At 40.2% G+C, this 23173-nt stretch overlaps 2 protein-coding genes across 4 annotated transcripts in view; both read left to right on the top strand.

Moving 5' to 3' along the window:
• The first annotated feature begins 561 nt into the window (after positions 1–561).
• Positions 562–4682, top strand: LOC131701517 (mediator of RNA polymerase II transcription subunit 18). Of its 3 annotated transcripts, none has more exons than XM_058999892.1 (3): positions 562–933; positions 1803–1890; positions 2853–4682. In XM_058999892.1, exons 2-3 carry the CDS (start codon positions 1818–1820, stop codon positions 3404–3406), a joined length of 627 nt encoding a protein of 208 aa, XP_058855875.1. In that variant the 5' UTR covers positions 562–933; positions 1803–1817; the 3' UTR covers positions 3407–4682. The 3 variants fall into 3 exon arrangements, with proteins under 3 accessions (XP_058855875.1, XP_058855873.1, XP_058855874.1); XM_058999890.1 differs by having other exon boundaries at positions 1798–1890; XM_058999891.1 differs by having other exon boundaries at positions 1767–1890.
• An 11327-nt stretch (positions 4683–16009) lies between these two features.
• LOC131701545 (forkhead box protein O6-like) overlaps positions 16010–23173 on the top strand; it is a 46436-nt gene continuing 39272 nt past the window's right edge. The window contains exon 1 of the mRNA XM_059000175.1: positions 16010–17494. Coding sequence (XP_058856158.1) covers positions 16964–17494 — 531 coding nt within the window. The 5' untranslated portion in view covers positions 16010–16963. The remainder of the gene's footprint in view (positions 17495–23173) is intronic.

Raw genomic sequence — 23173 nt, 5'->3', positions numbered from 1 at the left:
AGTGATTTAACACGTAATCCAGAAGTCTCTTTATTTGTGTATAATACATTACTGTGCTGAGTACACTGCTACAGTGTTGTACTCAGAAACACGTAAATACAATGTCTGGTAACTCTAATTAAGAAGGTGCTGCGGGAAACAGCTCCAGTAAGCTCAGGTATCGCCTCTATTACTCTAACAGAACATACCAGGGACTGGTAGGGTCACACAGAATGTCTAATATTTTTCGCTTAGAAAATACTGCCACTCCTACATTATAAACCGTAGAGAACAGACATGACCCAAACAGCAGTTATAATAACCAATACAGAGAAACACGGGGATACAAATCAAAACCAACAGTTTGTTAGACAGGATGATTCAAATACACCCAGTAGCTGACCCTATATAGGGTGTAGCAATAATCTATACATTTTACATTAGCCCAGGTATTGAATAAATAAGTGCAACACATAATATACACGTCATACAGCTGATTTCTGAACAGCACGTTTCACTCTGCAATACACAATAAATAAGGTCGTTAAACTGGAATATGTGGACTAGTGTATTATTGAAAAACGATATCTAGGAAACCACGGAAATCAACATGCGCAGTCACAACTTCACGATGCGCATCTCTGCAGCGGTGAAATTGATTACTGGAAGACTTCGGCCTCCGATAATTTAAATCTCACGGTGCAAGCGGAGAGGAACTCCGTGCATTGGAATTTACTGGATATAGTCTGGATCTGGGTCTGTCAATGTAAATAGAGGAAGGGTATCGTTTCCTTTCATAGTGTTTTGTTTAATTTTATTGAGAGCGGCAAAGCTAAAGCCACGGACTATATTAAGACACGTACCCGGCAGAAGAGAAGCAGAAACGGGCTGCAGCAGACCACAAAATTCGGGGACCGGAGTTCTTGAAAAGTAAACATTTCTAACGAGATACAGGTAAGTCGATTGTTACGTTTATGCGGGGTGTTAATAATAATAATAATAATAATAATAATAAACTAAATTAATCCTGTATTAAATATATTGTTTTTGTATGTTATCAAATGTTCTTCTGTTGTTTAGAAAAAATAAGCTGTACTCGTAACTCAGTTGTACCTTGAAACAAGTGGGCTGAATTAATAATAATAATAATAATAATAATAATAATAATAAATAACATAAACAGAGCCCATTCCATATATGTATGCATATTTATTTCTTCTCCGTTGTGACTTGATAAATAACTTAAATGTATAATAATTATTCACGTACCTCCAGCCGTCATTGCTGAAATCCATTCCTTGGGGTAAAGCGAATGCATTAATTTATACTAGTAAAGTGTCTGGGCACCACAGCCCAGATCGTTATTACAACATTACATATATCAGAGAGTGATTTCAGTTGATCAATCCTATTGTAATTTGCTACACAAGAATGCAGACTCTATAGATGAGCCTGTGAGTCTACGGGGTACCTACCTGCATGGGGACCTAGTGGCCTGAAACCTAGTCTGAAACCAAGTTCCAAGTCACAAAGTGGCTCTGTGTTCCTTCAGTTTCATGCCTGGTTTCAGGGTGCTAGGTGGCCAAGCTGTCTCACTTGCCTTTTAATGTCTTTCTCATCAGTCTAATCCACATCACAAAACAAACACCACACAATTTGAGACAACTGCCAGTCTCTGCTTGAGTGGCCCAGAGGTGAATGCCAGGCAGGCAGGAGGCTGTATGTGCAATACAGCTCATGAACGTTAAATCCACCCCATTGAACAAAGGGTTAATAATGTAGCACAGTCTTGCTTTCTTCTCTCTTTTGTTTTGTCAGCTCAGTTGAGGTCAGTGATTATGGAGGCTCCTCCTGTCGCTGTGATGCCTGTCACAGGTGGCAGTATTCACATGATGGAGTACCTGCTGCAAGGTAAGTGTGTGATGCTCCATACATTTCTCTTCATCCACTATACATTATACAAGTAAGTGCTTGTATAGCACCTTTTGAGGACAGAGCAGCTTTGCTGCCCACTTGTGGTAAGCATCTGTATTACACAGTACACTGTCTTGCAAAATTGAATTCCTGGCCCCTATTAAAACTAAACCTGTTCATTTCAAAACAAGATTTGCTGTCTACCCTAAAAATGTGATCCTATTTTCATTGTACATGTACATGACTAGGGTTGCCACTTGTAAATGTCTAAATGTTGCTGTTTAGTTCATTTGTTGTATAATAAGATGATTTTTGTTTTGTTTTGTGTCCTTTGTTTAAAGTCGCTTGCTGACTCAGTTGCATTCAGGTGCTAAGCATTTCCTGTCCAGTCTTGTTTAGTTTCACTGGCTCCCCATAACGGATGCTTGTGGGTCATTCCATGCCCAGTCATCAAATCCAGACACATTTTCTGATTGTGAAGAAATGATCAGGGATTGTCAATTAGTCCATCACACTGCAATGTCCTAGCTGTATTGTTTTATGGAGCTGTACTGAACCCATAGGATGATTCTGCATAACCAATGATGCTTCAAACAAAAGCTCAGCCTCCTGCTGTACAGTGGACACATGGACGCCATTGGGCTGAATTAAAAAACATCACTGCTTCCATAACATATCCAAAAAATTTTAAAAAAGCAATAGGTGTCAACCTATTGCACAAAGTGGTCCTCAAAGTGCACTATGTAATGAAAAAAGATCGAGAGCAAGTATGACAAAACAAATGAATTGTGTGATTTCGTAATGCAAGTTATTGTGGTAATGTTGGTGGATGAGTAGCCCTAAAAAGTGTTTAACGCTGTAATTCCAATTAAGAGACCTGATAGATTCACCTAGATGGAATTATACAACGTTTTGAAACACTGGCTGCCCTTATACTACTCTATCTGTGTGTGTTGCAGGCAGCGTGCTCGACCAGGCTTTAGAGAGCCTGCTCCACCGCCTGCGTGGTCTGTGTGACAACATGGAGCCGGAGAGCTTCGTGGATCATGAGATGGTGTTCCTTCTGAAAGGCCAGCAGGGCAGCCCCTTCATCCTCCGAGCTAGGCACTCCCTGGACCGGCCTGCTGCCCCCTGGCACCTGCGCTACCTGGGTCAGCCCGAGGTGGGAGACAAGAGCCGCCACGCGCTGGTCCGCAACTGCGTGGACGTGTCAGCCTCCCACAGCCTCCACGACTTCCTACTGGAGATGGGCTTCCGAATGGACCACGAGTTTGTGGCCAAGGGGCACATCTTCCGGAAGGGGGCCCTGAAAGTGGTGGTGTTTAAGCTGTTTCGAATCCTCCTGCCGGGCAACACTGAGAACACGGAGCCCCTGTCCCTCTCCAACCTCGTGGAGCTCAGTGTCTTAGCCCCTGCTGGCCAGGACACCGTGTCTGATGACATGAGGAACTTTGCAGAGCAGCTCAAACCCCTGGTCCACCTGGACAAGATCGACCCCAAGAGGCTGATGTAGACACCTGCAGCTTTGGGGCGCTTGCAACAGAGGGTCACCATTTAGTGAGTGCGAAATTACATTGGATACGATGAGGGGTATTTGTAAGATGTTTCCGTATGTAATGTTCATGAGGTGGATGATCACCTTATTAAGCAGATAAGAAAATCAGGTTTTCACGCAAGCAACATGCAGTATCAAATACAAACTGCAGGATTTATCTTCTGAACTCCCTAAGTGTAATATTTGAAATCCAAAAGAAAATTGCTAATTTAATAAAAAGAAAATACGTAGAGGTGTACCCTTTCAGGTAATTTCATGTTTAGATCTTGTAGCCCAGCGTTCAATTAATTACATTTAAAATAATACCTACCTTTCCCTTTTGAGATCTATAATACATATTGGGAACTAAAATAATTTCTATTTGAAATGTATTTAGATAATTAACACTATTATGTTGATACCCCATGCAAAGAAAACAAATTACCCTTGAAAAAAAAGAAATTCAGCACAGAAGAGTGTAAACTTCGATTTGTTGATGGGGTACATGTTTGTCCCAGCAATAAAATATTAGAAAGAAATCATGATTTTAGTCTCTGTATTGTATTGAGGTATAATAGGAAAGACGAAAAGAGTCTTCTCATCATTAACATTTGGCCAAAACATCTTATGAATATAACTTTATCATATCTAACTTGTTACAGTTGACCCTGTCCAGCAATAAGCAGGAAGCGTGCCAAACAGATGATACTGGTAATTGGTTTAACTGATTGGAACAAGTAGAATAAGTTAGACCGATAATGAGGACTAATCTACAGCTATAGCCAAAAGTTTTAACTAATTTTGCTTCATAAAATTGAATGAAACCTACTGAATAATGTTAGGTTCATATATTAAATTACATACAGCTTTGAGTTTTCCACATGCTTAATGAAAAAATGACAAAATAAAAAAAGTCATATTTTGAAGTCTACTATTATGGCTTCCAGTAGCCTTTTGCAATATCATTTTGTAGTTTCTTTGATTACAAATCCTAAAATTCTAGGTAATGCAACCTATACTTTGTCAGTATGATGCATGTCTCTGCAAAATATTTTAAGCAGGAAATGCTTTGGACGAGCAAGCGTAGTAAGATAGTCGTGTCGTTCACAGTACTAAGTTAATCCACATGAACAGGACCACCACGAATCTGATTTGATACGCTGCAATCAGGATCTTGTTTAGTCTGGTTTAGCTGCAGCTGACTCTTAATATCTGTGTAAATGTGTTTTTGATTAAATATTTTATTTTCCTACCATACTGTGTTGTGTTCTCTACCTGCCCTACAATCCTGCAGTAGTTACTGCACTTGCTGAGGTACAGTATTCAGTAGTACATTAATTGCATTCAGGTGTGATGGGCTCGCGTTGTGGAATTTGTAGTACTGTAGCTCCTTACTGTCGTCCAGGAGAAGTATCCAGTATTCCTCCATCATCATGTTGAATCAGCGCCTTGCCAATAGCTGCCCAACACTAACGACAGTGTTGTAGCAGGTGCTATTTAGTTTGTGTCCAAATCCAGGCCACTGTACTGTGCTATTATGAAGTTGGTCAGCCTCTTTGCAGTGTAAGTGTGGGGATTAAAACCAGGGTACACACATACAGAGGATCCTCATAAACACAGAGCAAGCGTACAGTGGGTGAAGGCTAACATTTTTTTGTATGATAATGAGAGTTTATTGGGTTATAGCCATAGGCAATACTTCAAGCAGCCTAACGGACCCAGGACAACCAAACACACTTTAAATAAACCATTTAATAACAGCACAGATCATTCCCCTATTAAACAATATAACACGAAGGGCGCGTGTCATTGTGGGATATTGCCAAGCTTCGCGTATCACTGTGCCTTCAGCCAACTCAAGAAGTGATATCCCACAACCACACACACCCTGGAGTGCTATATGGAGATTATAGGATGGCTATGATGAGGTCAATTGAAATGTATGGGTTGAAAGAGAAACATGACTATGTCTTGAGGTGTCTCTTATGACATCACATAGACCATTGTTATGACTAGGGGGACAGTGCTTGCCATTGTACAATTCACCTGGTCTTTCATTAAGTGTCACATTGAACATCAATGCTTAAATGGTACCAGAATTACAGGTTTTAAGCCTTTTTTTATAATATTGCATTAACAATTATAATATCAAATTATGTCCACCTAATGTACCAAGTCCCAAATGATATGTAATTGTAATAGTAACCCCTAAAACATTCAGTAAAGAATTCTCCCTTACTCCTAAGTTTTTAAAATACCTGTACTGTGGCAGACATCTGTTTCAGTAAATGAATTCGTCATATTTATCTGTTGAGACTCACAATATTTACTAATACCATTTTATAAAAAGGGATCAGGCACATGATGTGATCTACAAGGAAAACTACTCCAATATTTCTGTCCAGATCTAGACATTGTTTACACCAAATACATATCAACATGTTACTATCTGTTGATAGATCAGGAGAAATAAGCAGTCAAACTGGATTCATATTCTTGTTCTACAGGTAGCTCTTCCTGTTCTTGTTGAAGAAGCAATTCGTGCTGCAAATGAAGAAGGATCTTCATGAAAGCCATCATACGTGTAGAGACTGAGGTGAACCCTGGAATGCAATTAAACTCTAGCATGTTCCCATCATTTATATTGAATGTTTAATTACCACCATGGCCACTAGGATGTTAACAAGACAAATGAGGATAAACTAAAAGAGGAATTTAGCAAGTCAGCATGACATAGCAGTTTAAAGCAAAAAAGCAAAGGTTACAACAAAAAGAAGTGATCTCTGAATGAGGGCTGACCACGGGACAAGTTTAAAAAAAAAAAACTTTTATAACTTTTCACAACTTTATATGACTGAACCAATTATTATAATTGGGCTGTTTCTTTGCAAATGTTTAGGTCAGAGGAGAGTTTATACGAGCTGCATTTTCACACTGACAAAATGAAACACAACTCAGTGGAATGCACTTACTGAAGCAACTGCCTCAGTACTAGAGCCAGATTTCTCATATTCAAGGCGTCTGGTCATTTCAGTAATATAACAAGTGGGCTGTTTCGAACCTCCTGCTTACTTCAACCATCATCTCTTGGCACTAAATGTAGGTCTGGTTCAATCCCATGTAGTGAATTATATTACATTAAAAACTTCCAACCATTATAATATAGTAAGCCCTACTTTAACAAGCCCCAAATACTGCTTTACACGTTACATTACTTAAATAAGCCCAATATCATAATGACACGGTACTCTGAGTGGTGTGAATTCATTTCAAGTGTAAGATTATGGGGCTGCCAGAATTCAAAGGTCACATTCCCAGTAGGCAATTCAGTCCCTGCATTTAGGATTCTCCTGTCAAACGCATAGCCAGGTAAAGGCAGATTTAAAGGGAAACAATAATAATCAATATTTGAGAAGCCAGAACCACTCGGAAGGTTTGCAAACACCATACAATATTAAGGGAAATGTAAAAAGGAATTGGTAGAAAGCCATTACAACTACAGCCGAGGCTGGAAAAGTTGCTGTCATTCCCCTCACCTGTTAAAATTGTGGCAGACTTGCTGTAGTAGACTGTAGTTGCAGGAGAATCCTTTCTGAAGTCCATTTTGAATGGACGGAAATAATCTTGAAAAAATGCTTTTTGAACAACTTAGACTTGGGTTAGCAAGAGACTAACTGTAAACAAAATGGTAGTGAATTGATTAATGTGACCCCTAGATGTCGCCCTCGTTCCTTTGTTAGCCGCCTGTCCCTGTGTGCCCCGAGCTCAGAGAAGACCAGACACACTAGGGAGTGTACCACAAAAGAGCTGTAGATGATCACATATGAATGATCAGGCACATAGTTTAATTTTTCAAGTAACACATTTAACCAATTCCCTAAGAAACCTATTAGGAAAAAAACACTAGTGTTTTTCTTTTCTTAATAGCTAACAGAGTTCATAAGGGAATTCATTTTAAAGTTGCTGGTTACTAAAGTTTAAATAATGCATACATCTGGCCTTATGACAAGTCTACACTGTGTGAACATATTTAGTAAAACAAACAAAAAGACAAGTTTTACTGCACAATGATGGGGGCACACCAGAAAGCCAGCTCACTACTACTCTTCGATTAAATCAACTGATACAAAATTCATATAGTCTGTGATTGTTGCCTAATTCCTGTGCAGGCTTGCTAAGCAACACAACCATTAAACTCAACAGCAATTATATTTCCTTTCATAAATGAGGACTTTGTGAATCCCCTGGCATTTAGCCCCCCCTCCGCCCCCATTTGATCTATCTTGGCTAAATGTTGTGTATGTAATGTCTAACTAATATCTGCCATTCTCCAGCCTTACATAGTTTTTTTTTTTGTTTTCTTGAATAGGGAACTGTCATCTTCAAGAAACAATTGAGGACTGTCTTGTCTCACACAATACATTTCTTGTTTGAAAATGACAGTCCCCCCATTGTACTGTAGGTTCGGCAATGACAAACGGAATCCTACAATCGGAGCAATATTAATCACACATGTGTTTGTCACCATGAGCTACATGCACAGTGTGCTGAAAAACATCTCTTCACGAATGTTTCAGAACCAGGTAAAGTGGTCCCCATACAATTACTTTCGTAGCTCTTTCACTCTGGTGTCTGTGCTGTTAAGTAGGTCACTGTAATTTGTGACAAGGCGAAGGCTTCAGTCTGCCTGTGATCACCTGCAGCGGGGAAGAATCACTTAATACACCCCTTGCTCCTGTGTGCATTATCGCAGATGTAAACTTCAACGCAGTTTGTTTTAGACTTGTTTTATTTGATTGCATTTTAATTCCACCACTCGACCAATCTGGGGGCAGGTAGTGGGCCACCTACATGTTGAAATTGAGTTCGGGAATGTCCATACCAAGGCTGAACTGCGGAAATTCCTCTTCAAACACCGTGCACTTCCTAAAGAGTTTGTTTAAATGTGTATTGTGCCAACAAAATAAAAGCAGAAGGACACGTTTAGAGTGAAGAAATGCCAGTAATTCTATGGCTTAAAGTTCCATTTGATGGCTATTTGTTTTGATGTGGATATTGTAAAAATGCTAGACCTGTCTGGAGTGCTGGGGGAGGTGTATGGTTAGAGCTTGCTTGTTTGCTAGGACTTGGTCAACCTCTGTTCTGCCAGGTGGAGCCACAGCTGACACTTTAGATCATTTTACAGTACCAGGGAACCCACCTGGATTGCATCAACAACCACTTGATTATCCTGGGATTACTTCTACCAAGAGGTGGTTGATGCTACAGTGCTGTAAATGCTCTGCAAACCCAGCTGTGGCGTATACTGACAGAGTATAGGTTGAGCAAAGTGTAACGGTGTACAATAATATATATGTACTAAATATGGACTGGAGAGGAGGGCTATTGTGGAAAATTATTGAACCGACGGAAGACTATTGTTACCAGCACCCTGGAGGTAACAATAGTCTTCCCAAGGGGCATTTCATTTTCCAGTATTAGCTGAATCTGCAGTACATGTTTCAGACAGTCAAAATAATAAGAGAGTCACAGTTGGATAGTAAATATGACTTTATATACTGTAAAGCCATAAATGTTTGCAAACCTTTTATTATGCATTTTTCGCAAAATACATTTTTAACATTTTTGGCACGAATATCTTACTGCTGTATATATAATGAAGTAATATTCTACTACCTGTGCAACAGGTTGCCAACATTTCTGGAGCAAAATAGGTTTTATGGGTGTGATTCGCCAAATATTTTGGTCGCATATATTTATGGCTCTACAGTATTTTGTTTAAATATAGCTGATACAACAGCATAAGTAAATAACAGAAATAAATAACAGAAAATGTTTTTTAAGTTCATACCGCAGATTGTGTTCTTTCTTTTGTAATATGTTTTGTAATTCATTTTCTGTTAGGTCACAGAATTGTTTGCTGTTTCGGAGTAGAGGTGGAGGGCGTTCCTTTGAAAAGGGGCTGGACTAAGTGATGTGAACCAATCACATGACATATGGAGACTTTTGCCCGGTGGTGTATAGAGGGCAATAGTGAAATCTATTTTTGCTCTTATGATGAAGTTTGAACCAATCACAGGCCAGAATTTCTGACTATATTTTTACACACTGAACCATTTTTGTGTGTTGTTATCTAAAATAAGAAATTGTAAATATTTATTGCTGTTGTATTCACCCACCGCGTCAGAATAATAGAAGTGAGAAAAACAAGAGCAAAGCAGACAGATATTGGTGTGGCTCTGGGCTGTACCCCAAGCCAGGGGAGGACCCACATTCCTGGGCTAGACGCTGGCTTCTTTCCCCCTCACACCGCACAACAGGCCTCAGCCCAGTGAGACAAACAAAACCCCAAGGGAATCAGTTTAGACTCCACGAGGAAGCAGTCAACAGCTGGAAACAGACCGTCTCTGTGTTTCTGCTACATCTCTGCTTGAGTGCAAACTCTCCCTCGAGTCATGACAAAAAAGACATTCCAAGTTAAGGCACTTTGATGTTGCTATGAAAGAAAACTTTGAATATTTAACTCCACCGCAACTTTCCGTCTGTCTGTGTAGTTTACTTTGTGATGGTAAAGATAGTGACTAGCGAAAAACATGAAAGTTTAACTAAAATAAATATTTCTGCATTAGATGTTTTCTCTTCAGTAGTAAGTAGCTTTAAATTACATTCCTACATTTGCTTGAAATGCATAACAAAAGCAAGCTTGCCCCAAAGGGGCAGATCTCCCAATGGTACTGGCTCTGCTCTTGCCAATGTTATGGCAGATTCGAACTGAAGAGCAGCTCCTAACTTAGTTCAAGCACCTGAACAAAAATAACAAACACTACTGAAGTCATTGTCATTGTCGGAGAACTCTTCTAATGCAGAAATATTTCCTTTAGCTCAACCTTCGTGTGGCATTTAGTGTAGCTCAGGGGTGGCCAAAGTTGTTCCAACCTTGTTCTAAATAGTTTAGTTGAACCAATTAAAACTCCATCAACACCCTGAAGCAGTTAATTATCTCATTTTATTTTACCTTTTAAACCTGGAGTGGAATGGCCCTCCAGGACTGGGATTGGACAGCCCTGGTGCAGTATAGGTAAATCGAAACATAGATTGAAAGGCCCCCATAATAATACATTCCTGGATGTATGTCAGTGACGTACACAATATTGAAATAGCTTGGACACATTGAGAGAGGGAGTGTGTGTGTGTGTGGAGTCGGTAAGTCTGTTTCTCAGTAAGTGCGTGCTTGCTTCATGTAGGGGTGTGTGTGTTTGTGTGTGTGTTTGTGGAGTCGGTCAGTCTGTGTCTCAGTAAGTGCGTGCTTGCTTCATGTAGGGGTGTGTGTGTTTGTGTGTACAGTATGTAGGGTCAGTCAGTCTGTCTGTCTCAGTAAGTGCGTGCTTGCTTGATGTGTGTGTGGCGTTGTCTGTCTTGTACTCCCCGTGACTCACTGCCTCAGGAATGTCTGGTATAAGCCTCACTCTCGTGCCTGCCTTGGGAACTCTGAGATCAACATGCACTTCAAACAGGAAGCAGCATCACAACAAAACCACTGACCGAACAGTAACACGTTCTAAAACTCAAACTTGAGTGGGGCCAGACTCAAAATGGCATCCTTATACAAAATTCAAATATGGTGAAATACTAGAAGAAACTTCATGAAGTCAATGACAGATGTTCTGACTCTTGAGTCTTTCTCAGTATCTTCAAAGTGGAAAAGAGTTTTGTTTCCCATGCTTGTTGTTTCCAATTGATACAATTTGAAGTGATACAATTGATACCAGTGATGCAATTTGAAGGATCTCTTGATGGTCTGTGGCAGGCTGGCTTGCAGTGGTGAAGTGTGGTGACGTCACAGACCAGGAAGTAACTGAATCAAAACAATGGATGGGCGGGTGAAGCTGAACGCAACGGCGCTCAGGTGATTTTATTAATAAACAAAACAAAAATAAAAGATTTAAACAAACAACAAAACAGAAACTAAAGGGCACGAGGGCCAAACGAATAAACAGACAAACTAGTAAGTGTCGTGCTGGCTAATCCAGCACGTTTTAACAATTGTTATATTCTGTCTCCTCTCTATCTCCCCGTACCTCCTCTCTGTACACTCCAACCCTGCAGCACGGACAGCTGCAGGTTCTTATACTCTGGCCGAGGGGTTAACTAGCTGTTAATTATCTTATTACCCCTCGGCCACAGTCTGCACGCGTTTGGTAAGGATGACTGTCAGCTAGTTAAATAATAAGTAGCTGATCAGTCATGTATCCTCACGGGGTTTTTAAATTATAAATATAAAAAACAATAACAAAAGATGCAGAGCTTTTATACACGCTGCAAACAAAAATACAAATAATAATAAATAGGGGTGGGACACTCCGCCACATGGTCCCATGAAGAGGACTCTGTGTGTGCTGGTTTTGTATTACGCATTCACCATGCAGAGGTGGTAATAGCCTAATTACTGCAGGTCAGGTAGACAAGCAATGCAATAAAAGATGGAAATGTTATATATAAACAAACCTCTGTATTTATAAATTAATAATTAACCCAAACAATACCTAGTTTTTCATTTCTGTTTTAATAGGCTCTAAAGATTTGGTTGAAATAAATATGAAAAATGATGACAGTGGATTGTTTCTTTGTTTATTTAATATATTGTTTTCATTTAATTTTATGCACCATTTATTTGATCTACTTCCTCTTTGTTTATTTAATTGTTTGCTTACATGGCTGTTAATTGTGCAGTGTATTGTATACAACGCAATGCAACATTTTGAAATCATTTTTGATGAGTTTCGTGAAAATCAGCCCGTGTGACCTACAGCACAGGAAGTGAATAGGTCCCAGGAGGCAACTGTATCATGCTTTGATCTCCAGCTAAAATAGCCCTGGTGATGACCAGTGGGAGACTGAGTACATGTGAACCCTATTTTCACACTTCATTTTAACATGTGTTCAATACTCACAAGTGCTCACTAATGTGCTAGCCTGCAGCTTGTTAAAGAAGAGAAGGTCATCATTTTCACAATTGCATGAATTGTGTGATCCCACGTTAATGAGACAGCTAGTAATTAGGCTCTCAGGATCGGTCCCTGTTCGTGCATTTATTTCTGCATGCAAACAGTGTGTGATGTGTATCAGATTATGATGGTCGGAAGTTTCTATAGAAACAATACCAATTATTGCATCAAATCATAACAAGACACCTAAGTAATATGACAGGAAAATGACATGGTTGTTGTGGGATCTCTCCACGCCTTGGTTGTGGTCATACAATGGCTATGCGGTCATTTCAAATTTGAAACGACTAACAAAAGTAGATGTAAAGAGAACGGTGGTGATCCCTTGAGATATCAACATGACTATGACATCACAAAGCTCATTGATATAAAAAGGGGGACAATGTTTGCCATAGTATAAAAAAGCAATAAAACACAACAGGGTTTTCAAATATGGTTCAATATCTGCACGCCTAGGGGGTTTGGGTTGTTGAGGTGTTACTGCGTTTATAAAATGGCACCCCCACCCTACCCCACCCCTCCCAAAGTGATATGGTAGTGAAGTGAATCAAACAAAGTGCCAATTGCTAAGAGTTCCAAGTGCTAAGAGTTCCAAGTGCTAAGAATTCCAAGTGCTAAGAGTTCCAAGTGCTAAAAGTTCCAAGTGCTAAGAATTCCAAGTGCTAAAAGCTCCAAGTGCTAAGAGTTCCAAGTGCTAAGAGTTCCAAGTGCTAAAAGTTCCAAGTGCTAAGAATTCCAAGTGCTAAAAGCTCCAAGTGCTAAGAGTTCCAAGTGCTAAGAGTTCCAAGTGCTAAGAGTTCCAAGTGCTAAGAGTCCCAAGTGCTAAGAGTTCCAAGTGCTAAGAGTTTCAAGTGCTAAGAGTTTCAAGTGCTATGAATTCCAAGTGCTATGAATTCCAAGTGCTAAGAGTTCCAAGTGCTAAGAGTTCCAAGTGCTAAGAGTCCCAAGTGCTAAGAGTTCCAAGTGCTAAGAGTTCCAAGTGCTAAGAGTCCCAAGTGCTAAGAATTCCAAGTGCTAAGAGTTTCAAGTGCTAAGAGTTCCAAGCTGTGCTGGTATGGTGACGTATCTGCACCATTGGAACACTTGTTAGTCAATGAGACCTCTTCCTCTATTTTTGCCATTTTGTAATACTTTGTAATAGGGTCAAAGCATGAGCTGAGGAGTTTAGATCCAGTCACTCCAGACACATCTCAGGGCTAACCCAGTCGGCGTTGCTTCAATCAGGTCCCCTCACTGCACTTCAGCCTGGTACATAGGCTACTCCTAACCCAGCTGATGGAAATCCCTTTCGAATACAATGAGAACATAAGAACATAGGAAAAGTCTGGGAGCGAGAAAAGGCCATTCAGATCCTGCTATCACCTGGCAGGCTATTCCATGCATTTATAACTCTGTAAAATAAATGCTTCCTCCCTTCTGTTCTAAACTTGCTTCCATATATATATATGCCGTCTCGTTCTTCTCTCTGTGCTAAGACACATTTTTATAATTTAGCATATGTATCTTAAAGAGAATATTCTAGCAGCCTGTTTTTTTTTTGTTTTTTTTTTTTTACTACTTTTTAATGTTAATTGTTTTTACTAATGTTTTTATCACGGCTTTTTAAATCATAATTGAAATGGCTTGTTTTGCTGTATATAATTAATTTAAGGGTGTATTTTGTATTTTGTCATCTTTTACATGTTTTGTATGTTATTAATTTTTGTTATTTTTGTCTGTGAATTGATTTATCGTGAAAGTAATAAAGATGCATTGATTGGGTAGTGTCTTCAATCAAGTCCCCTCGCCTTTTTTTTTTTTTTTTTTCCCAGGCTGAAGAAATAGAGGTTTAATGCGTTTGGCTGTAGATGGTGGACATTTGTGTGAATGTCCTTTGAAAATTCGATTCTGATTTTTAAACAAGAAATGACAAGAAAAATGGTTTAGTTAAGCAGAACAGGAAAACCACTGGAAAAAAAAAACCCACCGTGAAAGGTTCTTGTGTAGTTTCGTTGAAGAACTCGATGTGACCCGTTAGAGCCGCTCTGGGCTGAAATGGAATAGGGTGTACCTCCAGCAATAGCTAAATTAAATATGCGGCTGGCAGTCCCAAAGTTTTCATTCTCTGGGATGGAAAGAGACGCCGCATTATTGTTACAACCCCTCTGTGGTATTTTAAGAATTTGCAACCACAAACCCATGTGTTTCGAGTTACAGACTTCGTATTTATTTATTTTTTTCTCGCGTTCTGTGTTGCGAAAGTCTAACTAGTTTAATCAAGAAACTGTGAAGCGTTGAGGTTACCGTCGCCCTTGACAACCTGCTGTCAATAGCAAGCGAATGACGTCACCACTGGGGGATTTTCCACAAAATAGTGTGTGTCCAAAATGTCGGCCCCTTTTGCCAGACAGCCAGCCAATCCAGCGCCGGATCTGTCAAGCTTCGGCCAATCAATCGACCGACGTAGTAGAGGCGGGACTCCAGGCTGTCAAGTCGAGTCCAATCACGAGCCGGCGCTGTGGCTTTCGGCGTGGGCGGAATCCCGTCGGTCAATGTAGCAATATGAGTGAATAACACACGTGGGTCAAACACTGGCTGCGATTGAAGATGACATTCACAACAAACACGACTGGTCTGTGATGAATAGAAGACAGGCAGGCTGCAGGCGATGCAAGCGCCGTGACACACAATCGGGGGTTGTCTACTTCAAATCTGGAGATCTGAAACTCAAGTGTCGCACTAACCACAAAGCCCGCTTTAAAAGAGGCTCCGATTAAAATCAGCAACTGGTGTCTGACTGCTGTAAATTATACCAATACCGACCGCCTGACCATAGTATAATCACACTGGATACAAATGAGTCTTTTCACATCATCGTTCTACTGGTTGATCTGGGATTGAAACAGATGAATCTATAATGATATAATCCGAATCTGCCTAGTCGTGATGTGGGGTTAGCACTGGCACGAGTACGCACCAGCACCTCATACCTAATTTGTATGTATCCTCGACAAAACCCACAACGCTAACGCATCGCATGTATTAACAGCAAAGGCGGTGAAACGTATGTGACTACCTTTTTTTCCCTACACCCTACAATAATATCCACTGCCTGCTGCATTGTGAAACCGAATCCCAGTACAAAACAGAGCCTTTGATAACTGGAACTCGAAACAGAGAAACGTAAACAGGGACGTTTTTCACAAGATAATTCCTATTCAGTAAGTGCACTAACTTTACTTCGCATACTTTAAAAAGTTTCTGTGCTCTTTGGATACCAACTATAGTTACCTGCTTGCATATTATTATTATTATTATTATTATTATTATTATTATTATTATTATTATTATTATTATTATTATTATTGCATGTATGTGGGCTGGGGAATTTGAATGTTCCGACTGCAAAGTAATCCGCTTTACTTGAGGATTTTTTGTCTGTGATTTTTTTTTTTACACCTAGCAACATTTGAACTGCATTAAGCGTCACTGATCCCCCGCCCCTTCCCCTGAACCGAGGCGCTTTGGGCTTGTTTGGTGGTTGTTGTGTCCCCCCCCCCTCTTGTAAAACCTGTTAGTGTGGGAGTGATCTCTCCACGTCAGTCAATTATCTGATACACTATAGTACGGTAAATACTATGAGCAACCAACGTCATTTGCACACAACCCTGCAAAGTATGAGCAACACAGAGAACTCGGGTTTAAACTAAATCATATTCCCGTGGAATCTGGAGAGAGACGCTGTCTTTTTTGCTTTCTGTTTGTCTGTATGAATTGAGGGTACAGCACAAGGGAGAGGTAATCTACAGCAACAGCCGTGTTCACCACTCTCCAGTAGTAACTGATTTTGCCTGGAATTCAGCCACTTATAAATGATTCATACGACCTGATTTTTGTAAAGAGAGTAATTGTACTCCCAGCGGGATATCATCATTGTGTAGCAGGTCTCAAATCAGTCAAGAAAGAAGACAGGGGTTTGTTTTTATGCGTGAAGAATTGGAAGCTGTGCCAGAGCGGCCAGGTTTGGGGTTTATCCCTGGCTGTTTGTGGGGTTTTTAAGAATTCTGGACCGCTAGTGTGGATTGTCTGCCTGTCGAGACGTTGTCATCTGTTGCTGCTACCGGCGTTTTAATAACCAGTCTACACACATCTCCAGATGCAGCCGTTGATTTCGGTCTCTTCTTAGGTGTACCCGGCAAATGGATTGGCAGCAACCCCCTGCATTATAATTCTTTTATTTATTATTATTGTGCGTTCTTGGGAATTTTGTTTGGGGTTCGAAATGGAAGACAAATTATTGCTATTATTATTATTACTATTAACATTGCACGTTCGGCAATAATACACAATGATCTACCACGTCCGCTGCATGCTGTAAAATACAGGTTACTGTTAACTATATCTGCTCATACTATCATTCCTTTTGGATTGCAAATACGACTTCTCTAAATATAAAAGGGCGAAGGAAGCCGATACAGTCCTTGGGCTTGGCACTTGATTTTTTTTTTGTGCTTCTGACAGGAACAAAAAACAAACTAATAGAAAGGAATAAATGCTTATGATGGAGGAGGACGACACGCTTGATCTGGAAGCGCATCAGGTTGAAATCGATCCGGATTTTGAGCCCCAAAGCCGGCCTCGCTCCTGCACCTGGCCGCTCCCTCACCCAGATGATTTCCCCGGAGGTGGCGAGGAAGAAAACGGAGTTGCCTCCTCCTCCTCGCCTTCTTCCTCCGTCAAGAAAGAGCCCGGAATGCCCAAAGATGCTACTGGTCTTGGCGCTGAGCTAAACGGAGGCGCAGCGCTGGAGCACAACCGCTCAGTAGGCGCCCTGTCTCCCGCAGCCGCCGCCGTGCACGCCTCTCTGTGCGGGGCTGCCCTCGATGTTGCAGGGCACCTCCGCAAAACCAAATCGTCCCGACGGAACGCATGGGGGAACCAGTCATATGCGGACCTCATCACGAGAGCCATCGAGAGCACCCCGGAAAAGAGACTCACCCTGTCGCAGATATACGACTGGATGGTCCGCTATGTCCCTTATTTTAAAGACAAAGGCGATAGCAACAGTTCAGCCGGGTGGAAGGTATGTACGGCTGCATGCATACTTTTTATTGTATTATTATTATTATTATTATTATTATTATTATTATTATTATTATTATTATTATTATTATTACCCATTCTGACTAACTGGGATCGTGTTCTAACACTGTAGATTTGGGCTCAGTGAGAGCCGGTATGTTAACCCAGGATTTTTTGGTTTGCAGTATTTAATTGAATACAAAATATGCAAAGTGGTTTAAACGCGTATATTGAACTGGTGCTGGCAGTACGGATAAAGGAATCTGCAAGGTTAACGTCTGTAGAGTATCAGCAGCTACTAAATTGTCGAATTGAGAGTGCAGCGGTGTTTTCTTTGTTAGTCTGTATTTGTTCTGTAGTTTGACATAGTTGCAGATAGTCTACCAAACCAGACAGCCTTTAATATTCATGTGTTATAGTTATCTTATGCACAGTGTGCATTTGTAAAACATGACTCGTCATACAGTCGCAAATCATAAGATTTAAAATGATTTTTTTTTAAGGGATTAAACTCGATTGTGATTTGTATAGATACATTATAATAAAACTGTTAAAACATAAGATCTTGAATCCTAAAATCTTGATTGAACATGATCCTATAATAATCCGAGTCATACACGCAATCATATAATCGAGCAGTTAGCATTGTGCTGTATTGGATTTTGGTTAGAGATTACTCCTATTGTATTTGTCTTCTATTGTGAATTTTTTGTAAGTGTAAATTGCCCCCCATAGTAAATTATTCTACGGTCAAATATATTTGTCATGATCCCAGGGCACGAGTTTAAGGCACGAAGCCTTGGAGCTTTGAATCGCTTCTCTCGTCCCGTTTCCTTGGTTAACCTTAGCTGAACGGCTGCCAACTTTTTTTTTTTTTCGAGCTGGCTGCATAAATTATGCTGCTCCCTGTGCACGAAATCTGAGTACTAACCGAGTTTGGTGAGGTTAACGCTTGCGTTTGCTTGAATATAGCTACGATATTGTACTCTGTAGTGGAGGTGAGTTAAATATTGGATATAGGGCTAGGGAGGGACACACATAACTAAATATCTAAATATATATATATCTATATATATATATATATATATATATATATATATATATATATATATATATATATATATATATATATATATATATATATTGCTTTGAAAAATACAGTTAACACAGTCTGCATTGCTTTGTCTATCTATCTATCTATCTATCTCTATCTATCTGTCTGAATTTCCTTCCAGTTTTAGCTCCCTCTGTCAGTCGTTTCAGTAGTGTACTGTCATTGAGCTCCATGTGGCCCTCTTGATTTTAAAGTGATGGCTGGACATTGGGAGCAGGAAGTCAAAGGGCACAAATAATGGTTTAATCATGTAACCTTGTTTAATAAGCACAAACACAGTGAAGCATTTTTTGTTGTGTTTCTTATGGCTGTCATCACTATGGCTCGTACTGTATTTATTTCAAATCGTGCATCCATTCTCACATTCAGTAGTACCGTACAGTGCTGTATGATACATTAGACTGCGCAGCATATTTCAGCCAATCAGAGCCCAAGTTCCACGGTGCATCACGGAGAAACCCTATTCATGACATTAGCTGGGCCACTTTCAGTTTTTACTGCTCTGTGTTCTCCATATCAGCACAGTTGACGCCACCTGCTTTTTAAAATCATACCTGAGGCACCTCTCGGAATTCCATTCAACTGCAAAAGCCATCGATGACATCACAATCGGGCGCGCACCTCAGCCACTTAACATTCATCAGCGTTTTCCCTCTTTTCAATGACACTGACAATGCACTAAGTAAAGGTTGGTATAAAGCAGTATGTATTAGAGTTATAGGATGGTGATGTCTGTGTGAGGGTTGTATCGACAGTGGGAGCACTTAGACAGGCCTCTGCTTTCAGCTTCGGTCCGCTCACTTCCACCATGCTTAGACGTTCGCTGTCCTATAACCCTACAAGAAGACACTATAAATATAATAAGCAATTTTTTCCCTTTGCTCTTCAAGTGATTTGTAGGGATATAACCACCAGCTACGGGGATGGGGCGGTTATCAGGAACTACAGACTGTTTTTCAGTCTGATTGCGACTTTTCCAGGCATTGACAAATAATCGTGATTATACAGTGTTGAAGGATATCTCGTTCAAGAGATGGTCTCATAAAATGGCAAGAATAGAGAGAGTAATCTCATTGGCTAACAAGTGCTCCAGCCTGTGCAGATATGTCACCAAACCAGCACAGCTTGGAATTCTGGGAGGGGTAGGGTGTGGTTGCCATTTTTGAAGTGCAACGACACACTCCAGGGTGTTCAAATGTTATCCAATATCCGCAGGCCTGGGCTGTTTAACGTGGCTTCGCCTCGTGTCTAGGAACATCCTGAGGCGTGCGGATATTGGACCATATTGGAACACCCTGTCATGTGTTATTGCTTTCGTATTCAATATAGCTTGAATACCTTTTTATCTCATTCATTAGTTTGCAACAACACAATACTTCTACCCTGATAATCCACAGCTCGATTCTTCACAGCATTGTACAGAACCAGTGAACCCACCTGGATTGCACCAAACACTTATTTTTAGAGGTAATCCCAGGCTGACCATGGATGGCTGCTTGTCTTAAGTGGGAAATATAAATGATTAAATTATATCAGGCGAATAAGTAACCTTATAAGTGGGATAAACAACTCAAAGATGAATCTGATTATTTTCACTGATTCACCATTTTGTGTTGTTCATCCCTTGCATGATTGCTGTGATAGATTTAGTCTATGTTAGTTTAGTCTATAAAGAAAAAGGCAGCGTTGCACAGCACAATCTGGAGGTATTTTCGATCGAGAGGGGAATGGGTTTCTTGAATCTGGGGGCATTTAAGGACAGTCTGGTCTGGTGCTAATTCAGTGTCTGGCACCAGTTAACTATAATGTTATAATAGGAAGCACATAGGCTTTTTGGGAGAGATTCAAATTTCATGGCGTCCCAGAATATTTGAAATGCTCGGTTATCAGAAACACATTCCCAGAGCTGGTAACAGAACAGCACATTCCCATCCCCATGCGGAGAAACATGACAGAAAGTTAGGATCCCAGAGCGCAGGATATTTTTTCTAGCATTTTGCTATGTAACTATTGGCGAGTAGAAAGGGTCTGTTCTGTAACCTTATAATTTCAGTCCATAAATACAATATAAGGGTAAAGGTGTGCTGCATTGTCGTTACGGATTCTGCCGCTGAGATGAGATGAGATTAAAAGCTCTATACCCACAAATGCTTTTGCATAGTGGTTAAGATGCTTGCTTGCAGGGTCTCCTCCCTGTTACACAAGATGGTAAATGCATGTCAATCATTTCCAACACCCACCTGACTTGCAGCGAATCACAAAGACATGTAGAAACCCTCTAGGTCCTTTTTGGAAGAATATGCCAATAAGGCAGACACTGAAGAAAATGAAAACCATTCTATTTTTGTAATAGTGACGTAAAGGACAACCTCAAACATGCATGTGCTTAGTATTAGACATGGTAATATAATATATTCATGGCGGAAAGGTTATTATTAAAAAGCAAGAAGCATGAAATAATTAAAAAAATAAAAGCCATGCCGATCAGTTATCAATTGTGGCATTAGATATGTTTAATCAAATAACTACATAGAAAGAATACACAAAGGTTACATTTGAAAGTGAGATTTTCCAGCCGACTGATTCGCTTTCCTGTTGCTCACCTGCATATCTTCATCGCAAGATTTATTACAGAGAGGATGATGATGTATATCACATAAAAATAAGTGTCAACAAATTGCTGATTTCTCAGAAGCACACTGTATCAAAGTAAAGTCTATCCACTTCCTTCTTCCTGGTACCATATCACTTCCTGTAGTTGAGGTCAATTTTCATGGTCCGGCCTGAGGGCCTCACTTTGGTGAATGAATCTGACACAGGAAGTAAAAGTGTAGCAAGAAGAACATTCACAAGTGAGAGAGCGAGTGCACCTCAGTCCTGACCTGTACATTCAAGTCAATCCTGGACCAACTGTTTGCTGTTTGTTTTGTGGATTTTATATCTACAGACTATTTTCACCTGTATCTTGAGATACAGGATTTGAACCCAGGCTTACCCAAGGGTAGTGAACTAGACCACTACACTTATGAAGACATTAGCTACGTATGGGTTTTACCTCAGTGTTTGTAGATTGGTGGTCTTTAACTGGTTAACTACAGCCCGTATATACAATTCTATAGCTCTGCCTCTCCAAGACACATAGAATTCGGAGAGGTTTGTAGTGGAATGCGTCAAAATATTTCAAGTGTGAGGAAGCCAAATAAGCCACGAGGGATGAAGTCTTTTGCAGGCTGACCTGGTCATGAGTAAAATATTTCCTCCTCTTCCACAGCAGACTCTTGTGCATTCTGTGCGAATCACATGCGGAGTTCATCGTGCTGGAAAATGAGTTCTGAAAGTATAAGCAAGGCTTTTAATCAGCCTTCTTAGTGTGACGAACCTTACCACTGGCCCTCATTTCATTGTGTAAAAAATATTTTAATTTTTTTCCAATTTGGTGTCTGCAACACCATAGATAAACGTATTTTTCTCTTGCGTAATTACCAGTACAAAATCACTTTCTGTGCAGTGGTTCACATGGTCTTAATGCACCTGCTAGTGTAGTGCCCATTGTTGTGTCATTTGATAAATCTGTATTGTAATGTCATTTTAATTGATATTATACAGTGTATAATAAATACAGTGCTCCCTCTTCATTTCGCTTACACACTGGCTTACACATCAAGAACTGAAATCAGTGGATTGGTCCCTTGACTGGTCTTAATTAAGAGGTTTCCCTGAAAATTCAACTCTAAGATTTAAATGAGTAGTCTGTCCCAACATTATTATCCATTCACTGGACGGGGGAATATTTATATCTTTACTTTCTGATTTCTGCTGAGCCTGGTACTGCATTGAATACCACCATTATAGAAACCTGTTTTAACAAAGAGCACATACCCCTCCCAGTCTGTAGTGGTCGGACTTTGCCTCACCCCCTCTATCTGTGCCTCTTCCAGTCTCTATCCTGTCGTGCTCTATACTGGGATTACTTGACTAGACTGAATACTTTCCTGGTAATGATGGCCATTGGGGGTGTGTTTAAACAGTCAATAACAGCACACTGCAGACAGCCAGCGTTTCAGTCCAGTCTGAAGCAAGATGTCTATTAAAGGCAGGGCTTGTGCTATTCCTGTCTGAACCGAAGATCTGTGTGTTTCTCAATTAGCCGGCATGGTCTCATAAAGCTCTTTATACACATGTCTGGTTCTGCTAAACTATTTTTGACTGGGGACGGATTGCTTTTGGCATCGCCACACAAACAATCCAGCCTTTTATAGTTTTTGCATGGGGTTTGTTGGTATGAATAGTATCACTTTATAATAAATGTCAGGGGGTCTGTACGCAAAACTTGAACTTAAAACTGGTTGTTTTTTAAAAAAAAAAGTGTTTTGAGGGGTATGTTATGGACACTCATTCCCCGCCACAGCTGTCAATCAGTGTACTCACTGTACAGAAGGTGCTCAGAATCGCAGCGTAATCGCACAATTATATAATAACGTGTGTAAAACCAACAGTTTATACACAAATACAACCCAAAATGCAATCTATAGGAGGCTTGGCATGTAAGATAAGTTTGTTGGATTC

The sequence above is a fragment of the Acipenser ruthenus genome, chromosome 25 (genome assembly GCF_902713425.1).
Source record: "Acipenser ruthenus chromosome 25, fAciRut3.2 maternal haplotype, whole genome shotgun sequence".
Lineage (NCBI taxonomy): Eukaryota > Metazoa > Chordata > Actinopteri > Acipenseriformes > Acipenseridae > Acipenser > Acipenser ruthenus.
Note: the sequence above shows the minus strand (reverse complement) of the source record. Positions and strands in the feature narration are given on the sequence as shown.

What these genes read in the sequence shown, in the direction of transcription:
- LOC131701517 (XM_058999892.1), top strand. Translation starts at nt 1,818, where the DNA reads ATGGAGGCTCCTCCTGTCGCTGTGATGCCTGTCACAGGTGGCAGTATT. An exon ending in GATGGAGTACCTGCTGCAAG is followed by an intron (nt 1,891 to 2,852) that starts GTAAGTGTGTGA and finishes TGTGTGTTGCAG; the next exon opens with GCAGCGTGCTCGACCAGGCT.